The sequence below is a fragment of the Oryzias latipes genome, chromosome 13 (genome assembly GCF_053564925.1).
Source record: "Oryzias latipes strain Hd-rR chromosome 13, Olatipes_Hd-rR_3.1".
NCBI lineage: Eukaryota > Metazoa > Chordata > Actinopteri > Beloniformes > Adrianichthyidae > Oryzias > Oryzias latipes.
This window is the reverse complement of record NC_136249.1, coordinates 3,403,360-3,413,654: the sequence shown is the minus strand read 5'-3', so window position 1 is coordinate 3,413,654 and position 10,295 is coordinate 3,403,360. Positions and strand designations below refer to the sequence as shown.

The 10,295-nt window shown below is 47.7% G+C and overlaps 1 protein-coding gene across 4 annotated transcripts; it reads right to left on the bottom strand.

Moving 5' to 3' along the window:
* Positions 1-1,768: 1,768 nt before the first annotated feature.
* On the bottom strand, positions 1,769-4,950 carry atf5b (activating transcription factor 5b). 4 transcript variants are annotated; one of them, XM_004075951.5, is made up of 4 exons: positions 4,727-4,950; positions 4,077-4,298; positions 2,581-3,769; positions 1,769-2,508 (listed from the first exon to the last, which is right to left on the bottom strand). In XM_004075951.5, the coding sequence occupies exons 2-4, from the start codon at positions 4,213-4,215 to the stop codon at positions 2,322-2,324; spliced, it is 1,515 nt and encodes a 504-aa protein (XP_004075999.1). In that variant the 5' UTR covers positions 4,216-4,298; positions 4,727-4,950; the 3' UTR covers positions 1,769-2,321. The 4 variants fall into 4 exon arrangements, with proteins under 4 accessions (XP_004075999.1, XP_020564188.2, XP_020564187.1 ...); XM_020708529.3 differs by having other exon boundaries at positions 3,996-4,298; positions 4,727-4,919; XM_020708528.2 differs by lacking the exons at positions 4,077-4,298; positions 4,727-4,950 and adding an exon at positions 3,950-4,040.
* Positions 4,951-10,295: the final 5,345 nt, after the last annotated feature.

Here is a 10,295-nt window from a genome sequence, read left to right as displayed (position 1 = left end):
GTTAGCTAACGTGTAGCCGTGGTGGCTAACGTGTAGCCATGTTAGCTAACGTGTAGCCGTGGTTGCTTATGTGTAGCCATGTTAGCTAACGTGTAGACGTGGTGGGTAACGTGTAGCCATGTTAGCTAACTTGTAGCCGTGGTGGCTAACGTGTAGCCATGTTAGCGTACGTGTAGCTGTGGTGGCTAACGTGTAGCCGTGGTAGCTAACGTGTAGCCATGTTAGCTAACGTGTAGCCGTGAAGGCTAACGTGTAGCCATGTTAGCTAACATGTAGCCGTGGTGGCTAATAGTGTAGCCCTGGTGACTCACGTGTAGCCATGTTGGCTAACGTGTAGCCGTGGTGGCTAACGAGTAGCAATGTTAGCTAACATGTACCCAAGTTAGCTAACGTGTAGCCATGGTGGCTAACGTGTAGCCATGTTAGCTAACGTGTAGCCGTGGTGGCTAACGTGTAGCTGTGGTGGCTAACGTGTAGCCATGTTAGCTAATGTGTAGCCATGTTGGCCAAAATGTACCTGTGTTGGCCAACGTGTAGCCGTGTTGGACTGTACTTTCTAATGCGTTACTAAGAAGGTTGAGAGTTAGCGTACATACAGTTTGTTGTAGCGGTTTCAGTCTTTTTTTTTTTCATGTTCCAAACAAAGTAGGGAATTACAGGTAAACATGCTAACACAGCTAACGTGGCTAACATGTAGCGTGTTAGAAACACATCACTATGAACAGGGTTAGGAAAAGTCTGACTGAGGTACGGGCTTTTCTCTGACTACTGCTTCATGGTTTGGTGAACATTCATTGACGGTGCGTCCTAGAGGGGAAATGGGCTCAATTCTGATGTGAGTTTGTGTGTAAGCAGGCCGACACAAATCTACCTCCAGAATGTCTCCCCTGTTTTAGTATTTAGTATCGGGTCATTTTTAATTACATATTTTCTGTTGTTTTGTGTTGAATGTATGTTGATGTTTTGGTAACACGCGTGTGCGTTTGTGGGCCTGCAGCGCTCTCCAGTGGGGAGCAGGAGCAGCCTCGCTTTATTTTGAAGGAATCTTAAACCCTGTTTGCAGGAGTCTGCATGTTGTTGTTTTCCTCTGTGCGCCTGAACAACCAGACGCACTTCGAGTAATCCGCTTACTTCTTCTGTCCACCCACACTGTCGCACGTGCACGAGAGTCTGTGCACGTGTCCGTGATGTTAAATACTGTTTGTGAATTCATGAATTTTTATCATTCGTCTCGCAGACAAAACCCCCCCCCCTTCTTTCTCACATACACTTCTGAAGGGAGCTGTGCTCGTGCACGGCAGCTCTGGAGCTCGTGCACGCATCTCTCATGACAGCGCGCTGACAGCTCGCCCCCCCTCCAGCAACGATTGTGTCAGGTTGCCTCATGCACTTGAAAGGCCCAAAACTGATACCAGGAGATTTCTCACACACGCAGACGTGCACACGCTCACCCACAGCCCTGAACACACAACCACACAGCCGTCCACACACTCACACACAGCCGTGCACACACAGCTGTGCACACATTCACAGCACTCACACACAGTCGTTCAAACACAGCCGTGAACACACACACACAGCTGTACACACACACACACAGCTGTACACACACACACACAGCTGTGCACACACACAGAGCTGTGCTCACACTCACAGCACACTCACACACAGTCGTTCACACACAGCCGTGCACACACTCACACACTCAGGACATGATGGGCTGCCTGATACGGAGCCTGGGGGGTCAATCATGACGCAGAGCCTCAGATGAATCTAGACGTCTTTATTTCATGGTCCTGTCCGCGGCAGGAATCGAACACACGGCTTCATTTGGCTGCAGTTTACCTGATTATCCTTCCTGAAACCCCGGTGGAAGCGGCTGAACCTCAGAGCCCCTCCCACAGTTTGGTGATTGTTTGTCCGCAGAGCACAGCTGGGAGGGGCGCCACATACCACATGTGGGGGTGGAGCCATGCACAAAACATAACGCTGCCGTAAAGAGAAACCAGCACGCGCACATGCGTTTTCCAAACCAGACATGCAGTTGGGGGCGGGGCCTCCGCAGCGTCCCTCACTCTGTTGATTGTTTCAAGCAGATGATTTGAGCAAAACATAAAAATATAGATTTGACGCCTCCGCAAGGGGGTGGGGCTGGTGTGTGGCGGAAACCAGAGTCAGTTGTGTTTGTGTAAACGGGGGGGTTCGGTTCGAATCACAGTGGTCACGGACAAGTCTCCTCCCGAAACCCCTCCCGAGCATCGGCAAGTCATGCAAACACCCGGTCAGTCAGTGCTGGTGCCGTGGGCGGTCCGGGGGCGGGGTCAGGCACTGCCGTCCTGCTTGAGCCGCTGGCTGCGAGCTTTGTACACCTCGATCAGCAGGTCCTTCACGTACTGGATCTCCCGCTCCACAGACTCCGCCTTGTCCCGCAGCTCGCGGTTCTGCCCCTCCAGGCCGTGTAGCTCCTCCTCCAGAGAGTCCAGCTCCGCCCTCTTGCGCAGCCTGTACCTGCAGCACGGGACGAGAGGTCAGACCTGCCGGGGCTGGCGGCGCCCCGTGTGGCTGGCGGAAGGCTCTTACCTGTGAGCGGCCGTCTTGTTCTGGTCCCTCTTCTTTTGCTTCCTCTCGCCGCTGCTGGAGTCCAGAGAGACGGCCCCCATCACCTGAGCGGGCTTGAGCAGGCAGGGCTCGTCCTTTAGCCTGGGGGCGGGCCGGTGCATGGGGCTGCCCAGCAGGGGCCCCTCGCCCTCCCCTCTGGACAGGCATTCGTAGCTTTGGTCGGCAAGGCATTCGGGGTAGAGGTAGTGGCCGTGTTGGGGCTCCACAGCCTGTGCTTGGGTGGGGGGCTCCAGCTCCCCTATAAAGCTGTGGTAGGGCTCCGGGCCGGCCATGGGCTGGTGGAAGTAGCCGTCACCCCCCACCATTGTCTCTTGGGGCATGGGTCCGGGCAGCCCCGCGTCCTTGCTGCAGTGCAGGACCTCCAGCCCTGAGCTGTCGTAACTTACATTGACCTTCACGTTGTGCATGAGCTGTCCCTCCCGCTTGTGGTGGGGGTCGTAGGAGCCGCCGAGGCAGAAGCCCCGCGCGATCTCCTCGCTGCAGAACACCCCCTCAGAGAAGCAGTAGCTCTCCTCCTCCTTCAGAGACAGCGCACATTCTCTCACCTTCTTCACGCTGCCAAAACTGTTCTTGCTCACCGTCTTCAGGGTGGAGTAGTGGTTCACCGATAGCTCCGTGCTCCCCGAGTAACACCCCCTGGAGCCCCACGCCTCCAGCCCCACCTCGTCCCCCACCTTTACAGCCTCCCCCAGGAGCCGCCGCCCGTTGTTGTGGTGGTAGCGGTGGTGGTAGCTGTACGGAGCGGGTCTCGCGATTTTGGTTCTGCTGATGGGGCCGCCGCAGAAGCTGGCCAGGTCCAATTCCCCTGTTGCCAGGGTAACAACCACAGGGCTGGTCTCTGATTGGCTGCTCCCGTAGGAGCCGTAGGGGAGCTGGTAGTACGACTGCGAGCCCATGGCTTGAGCTCCCTTGTCACATTTGGAGGACTTATCCAACTTGTTGGCGCCGGCCGTGGACTCGGAGCGGAAGTAGTCCTCCAGCTGAGCCAGCTCCTCCTGCAGCAGAGAGGTCATGACCTCCAGATCCGAGGGCACCTTGACATCCTGTTCCAGCGGCGAGGGCGGAAGGGATGAGCCAGGGGACGACTCGTTGGTTGACACGAAAGAAGACAGGTCAACTTTTTCCGTCATCCAATCTGAGTGACCATCACCTGGAAGAGCGTCAGAAATCAGAGAGACCGTTAGGCAGGCGGCAGGAGCTCGCCGCGCGTCTTCGGAGAACTTCAAAGACGCGTCTGAAAGAAACGACAAAAGCAGATAAAAGCCCTAAAGGAAGGCGGAGGCAAAGCTGACAGTAAAGCAAGCATCAGATCCGAGAAGATCCCACTAACCGATCATCTGAAAATGATTGAACAGCATCGTCTTAGCTGTACTCACTGTACGACATTAGCCCCGTGCTGCACTGCGGCTCCGACCTCGGGACGAGCAAAAATAAAAAACCGTCTTCGGCAAACTCACCAATTAAATGCTGCCCCTCTTCTGGCTCCGCCCCCACCCTGTGCCGTGATTGGCTGCGGCTAGCCCTTCGGAGAGGGAGAGCGCCGCGCTCGCCCGTGGAAGTGGGAGGAATTTTCTCGTGAAGGGTCGATGCCGCCATGATGTCGTCTGCTGCGATGGACGTGTCCAAATGCACAAAGCGCGCCACGGCGTGATGCTGGAGCGCCGGAAACGCCTGGGGACCTGCGGGGAGAAAAACACCCTTATTAAACATTCAAAACCGACGGAATTTGACAAATATTGGCAAAACAAGTTTTTCTTTTTACATTTTTGCAAAAGAAAAAAAAGAAATGAGGAAAAAGATGTTATTATGTTTTGTGGGGAAAAAAGTTACTTTGACCTTTAAAAAAGTACTTTAGTGCATTTATAATCCTAATTTAGCCTCTGAAGAGACAAAGCAAGTAGAATAATTAAAAAAAAAATAAAAAAAATAAAAACACTTGAGAGAACAAAAATTCAGATTTTCCAAACGCAGCACAGTTAATCTACAAAACATAATCCTCCAAACGGAAAGAGGCATAAAAAAACAAGCAAAGCTTCCCATTCTGCGCCTTCAGAGGAAGCGCAGCCCTGATGACCCCGGGCACCGGGGCACAACTCCACTCACTCACCCCATACTTGCTCTGGACTTCTCTGCGGCGGCGGCACGTGGGCTGAGCTGTGGCAGGAGCGCGCGGTCGCCCGTTAAAACGCCATCATGCAGCTTTCAGAAGTCGGGCACGGCTCGCGCGGCGCTTTTATCCATCCACGGACTTGCCGGCAGAAAGTTTTTAAATCCGCTACTTCTCCAACTCCAAGTCAAGGACCGCATCACGGCAGCTGGATCAATGCGCGCAGCCTGGCAGACGCTCGCGCTGCCGTTACGTCATGGAGCCGGGACTTTCCCGCCACACGCTCGCGCCTAACAACTGTATATTTATTACAGTATTATTTCACGTTATACCCAATAACCGTTTGTATTTACTTTTGGCTCTAAACATTTTTTTCCCACGTTACTTGACAAAAGTAAAGTGAAAAGTTGAGCTTCTGTGATGTCACGCAAAAAAAAAACTTTTTAAAAAAGTTTAGATTTGCAAACAGACGAACAGAAGAGGATTTGATGATTTAGATTGCCTCCTGTCTCCAAATATTCAGTCTTCCTTTCACGGCGCGGAGCTGCTGGATAAACGGCTGCTGCCAGCACTAGTCTGCGCGGCGGAAGGACACATCGCAGCAGCTCCCAGCAGCTTGTTGAGTTGCAGTCGTGTTGCATCAGACCCGCGGGGACTCAGCGATGCGGCTTCTGCGCGTTAATACCGGCGCTCGCGCTTATGATCGCTCATTATTACCTTCACCTCCACGCACGCGCACTGACCTGACAATTGTTGGAAATGTAGATTTTCTTTACAACTTGGGGGGAAAATACACCCAGAATTTACTGTACATTTTTTTCTTATCAACGTAAAAAGTCTACATTTATTTTATATTACGTACACAAAATAAGAAGACATCTTTATGTAGAGGACAAATGTTAGTTGGTGAATATTCGTTTTTTTCATGAGCTTTATACATAAAACACAGAAAGGCCCTGACACACAGAAGAAACAAGAAAGCAAATATTTAATCTGAATTTAGCTAAAACTGTTGATGAGAATTAATGTCTCCCTTTAAAAGTAGAAAGGAAAAATTGGAGAGACAAAAAACAGACGTGTGTTTCCTGAAAACCTGAGCTAAAATAGGAATTGTGCTAAAGATACTGGAAACATTAACAATTAGAAATTAAATGGATTATATAGTTTATAATGCTTTATTTAAAAAATAGAGTAACATCAGATAAGAATCCATTTTAATCTGTAACCCCTTTATGCTGCTATAGGCTGCAGGCCGTAACACTCAACACATTTGAACTGAGTTACTTCAGTCCAACCATTAGAAACGTCACAGCCGTCCTCCACAGGGAATAAGGTCAAATAAATAAATAAATGCAAGTCTAAGCTTTTATTTACATTTGAACACAAATGGGAATCTTTCCAGGTTTTAATATGCAGTAATTATGTACTTTGTACATTTGTTATAACGTTGAAACATTAAATAAATACGTTGATCAGATATTTTTTAAATCAAAGGAGGACATGAGTTAGTTGACAGCGCCTGCATTCTCATCTCCTGCTCAGATTTGTGGGTGAGAGCGGCTGTGGTTCAGAGACTGGCCCGGACTCTGGGCTCGGTTCTGAGAGCCTGCAGGGTCCGTCATGACTTTGGATGGTTTTGTGCTGCAGGTGCTCCCCTCAGAAGGCCTGCAGCAGGTCAGCAATGAAGGTCTGATTGGAGGGCGCAAACTGATGAAGAGGAGCCCCCCACCACCGCCTGACCTCCAGCCGGTCTGATGAGGGACGCGGCGAGGTCACAGGCTGACACCCGCTACCTCGTTAGTGAAACCTCCATCTCCATGCCTGCAGCTTCCTCCTGTTACCATGGCGACAGTTATTAAGGCTGTGGGGGTGCATGGCCTTCCCTCTAAACTCCCACATTGTTTACTCTTTTCCCTTTACATTTACATTCTGACATGTCGTCAGATTATCTCAGATTACACATCTGAGCGTCTGAGACTAGGAGATTGGGGTGCAGGTCGTTCTCCCACGTGCTGCTTTAACCCACTGAGCAGCAGCTGTTTCCAGCGGAGCATCGTGGGACACAGGCGCCTCCTTCAAACACACGCTTCTCCGCGGCGAGTTGCTCGGGTTACAGCATCATTTCATCACCAGCAGCTCCTGTGAATCTGCGCATTAACTTTTTACAGGCAGCAGAGGCAGTCCACGTCTGCTCCAGCAGCCGCTGTCAGCCGCCCGTTTGTTCATACAAGACAGCCAGGAAGAGGCCTGCGCGCACCGAGGGGGGGGTTCACAGAACAAGAGCGCAGGGACGTGCACGTGTGCGCGCACACGTGAGTGATGGCTGCTGCATTGTTTGGATAAATGCTCCCAGAGGAGAACTGATGTCGTCGAGGAGAAAACAGGGATCCTGGGATGAAGAGGATGCAGGGCTCTTCAACACACACACACAGACACACACACACACACATGAACACACACACAGACGCAAACACAGACACACATGAACACACAGACGCACACATGCATGAACACACATAGACGCACGCACACACAGACGCAAACACTTACCCACATGAACACACACAGACGCAAACGCACACACACATGAACAGACACACACACACAGTAATAACAACATTAACTTCCCTTGTGTCTTTCTCTGACACACAAATGTCCGTCATACTTTCAGATGTTTCCGTATGAACAGGTTCAGCTCTTCAGGAGGTGCTGCTGTTTTTGGCTTGAGGCGCCTGTTAACTTTAATGTTATCAGCTCATGAGTGAATAGTTACTGAAGCCTAGTTAACAGTTAAAGCCTAGTTAACAGTCCTCTGTGGTCAGGTCTGAGTAGACCAGGGATGTCGAACTCATTTTCACTGAGGGCCACATCAGCATAGTAGCTGTCCTCAAAGGGCCAGATAAAACTTATACATGTAACTAAATGTAATGAAAAATAAAAGTAACTACTCCTTAATGTTAAATAACTCATTATTTATTTACTATAAATTTTTAAAGTGACAATTACAATTGCATAGAAAACACATGTTTGCTTGTAATTCTGGCATAAATCCTTTTACATTTGATTCTGTTAGGTTAGGTTAATATGGACAGTGTTTAAGTCCTAATGTATAGTTGCACAATCAGATATTTCAAGTCTGATTCCCCCTAAATGTTAATAAATACACACCAATTTTTATTTTTTATTTTAAGAAATTAAAAACTTTTATGCTCTCGCGGGCCACATAAAATGACATGGAGGGCCACATTTGGCCCCCGGGCCTTGAGTTTGACACGTGTGGAGTAGACTTTACTTCAATTCAATTCAATTTTATTTGTATAGCCCAAAATCACAACAACAGTCGTCTCGATGGGCTTCGAAGTAAAACATGAACTCAGAAGGATCACGAATACAAAGAGTTCAATAGGAAAATACTAAAATAAACTAACAAACTGACTAAGCTATACTGGCATCTCTGCCCTTAGACCCCCCTTCGCGGTAAGGAAAAACTCCCCAAAAAACCGGATTCCGGAAAAAACGAAGAAACCTCAGGGGTGCCCACATGAAGGAGGGATCCTCCCCCAGGACGGACAGGCGATTTACCAGAACTCTTAGAGAAGAATTAACTTATCTAAATCTACAACTACATATATAAAAGTCCAGCAGACGAGCTTCATCCAGCCGTGGTTGTGGGGACAGTCAAAGGCGCGAGTCGAGCCGGAGACAGGAACCACAGCCAGGTGTAGGAGCAGGAGCAGAGACGAGGTAAACGGTCAGGAACTGGAGCACGGATGAGCCAACTGGAGTCTGGAAGCACTCCCACTCCCCAGGAGGGGAGAGGGAAAGAGGGACAATACATGAATCGGACTGCACCAAACAGAGGCATGGAGAACTAAATGATAAATTATGATCAAGAATAGAGGAGAGGAAGGGTAGAAGTAAAAAAGGAAAGAGGACAGAACCCCAGTGCACCATAGTTACCCCAGCTTCAACTTCTAGCAGCCTTTTAAAAGAAATAGTTATTATTAAGTTTAATTTAAACAAACTAACATTAAGTTAAATAATCTCTGAATACTAACTAGTCTGACAATAAGCCTGTCCAAAGAGGAATGTTTTCAGTCTAGCTTTGAATGTAGAAACTGAGTCGGCCTCTCTTATATGAGCTGGGAGTTTATTCCATAAGACAGGGGCTTGGTGGCTACTTCACTATCATCAATACTTCAAAGCAATGACAGATTTCAGCGTTCACACATACGATCACCGACGCCTGCAGTCAGCCGTGAAAGTAGATTTTTGTTTGTGTCACTACACAAGATTCATCAACATACAGTAAATGCAGATTAGGGGGGGAACGATTAATCGATGAATTAATTATACCAAACAGACTGATATGTCTGATTCAAGTTGTTAATTGATTCAAGTCAAACCATTTTAAAATCAATTAAAAATCAGATAAATCAATTATATTGATGTTGGAAAATACCATTTGGATTGAAATATGGTAGATTTATTCTACTATAACATAAAAACGACCAAATACAGCGGACAACACACATGTGATGTCATGGATCAGTCCAATGTGTGGACAGACTTTGAATAAAGTCATGTGACCATCCAGTGTCTAGAATGTTCTAAGAATGTTCTCTTTGGATTCTTTGGATGTGGAAAAACAACAGTGGTGAACTTTAGGAAACTAACATGTGAATGGATTTGACGTTCATTCTAGTTTACTTGTTTGTTTGGACACAGATTTCATTTCCACTTGATGATCTGGAAGAAATCCAAGAATCTGGAAAACGTCACTGTTCAGTAGCAGGAATTTCTGTCTGAGTGTCACTGCTGGAAGTTTGGATGAAGATGATCTGGATCCACCTTTGGGCAGAGAACCGAATCCAATGGGATCGATCAAAATGAACCAAAGTTAACTAGGAATCATACCAGAACCACAAATGATGATATGAGTTTAATTGTTCTTCAAATGAATCATTACGGCACTAACATAGATAAATACATTTGAGAAGAAATCTTGACTGTAACTAAAAATGTAGATGGCGCTTTGTGAAAAAAAACGTGTACATCTTCATCCTCACCTGCAGTCTTCCTCCTGAACAATCTTCCCTGCATTTTTCCTTGTTCCAACATAAATTATTTTCTTTGCTGCATGTTTCACTTCCACGTGTATGTGCATTGGGTTTTATCTTGATCTGTCAATCACAACAGTGTTAAGAAAACTGTAGGAATCATTTATTGTTTTTCTTGACCCGTTGTGAACAAACCAACCTCCTGAATAAACAGAGGGGCCCTGGACAACAAAACAAACGTGTATAATGTTTATATGTATGTGCAGCAGGCGGGTCAAACTCATTTTCACCAAGGGCCACATGAGCGTGGTGGCTGTCCTCAAAGGGCCAGATATAACTTAAAAATGTAACTAAATGCAATGAAAAATAAATGTAACTATTCCTTAATGCTGAATAACTCATTTATTTATTATAACTTTTTAAAGTGACAACTGTAGTTGCATAGCATAAAAACACATGTTTGCTTGTTACTCTAACATAAATCTGTGTCCTAATGTACAGTTGCCCAA

Coding starts and splice junctions, on each gene's coding strand:
- atf5b (XM_020708529.3), bottom strand. CDS start 4,215: ATGGCGGCATCGACCCTTCACGAGAAAATTCCTCCCACTTCCACGGGC. Junction 3,770..3,995: donor CACGGGGCTAATGTCGTACA/GTGAGTACAGCT, acceptor ACGCTCTTCCAG/GTGATGGTCACTCAGATTGG. Junction 2,509..2,580: donor AACAAGACGGCCGCTCACAG/GTAAGAGCCTTC, acceptor CCCGTGCTGCAG/GTACAGGCTGCGCAAGAGGG.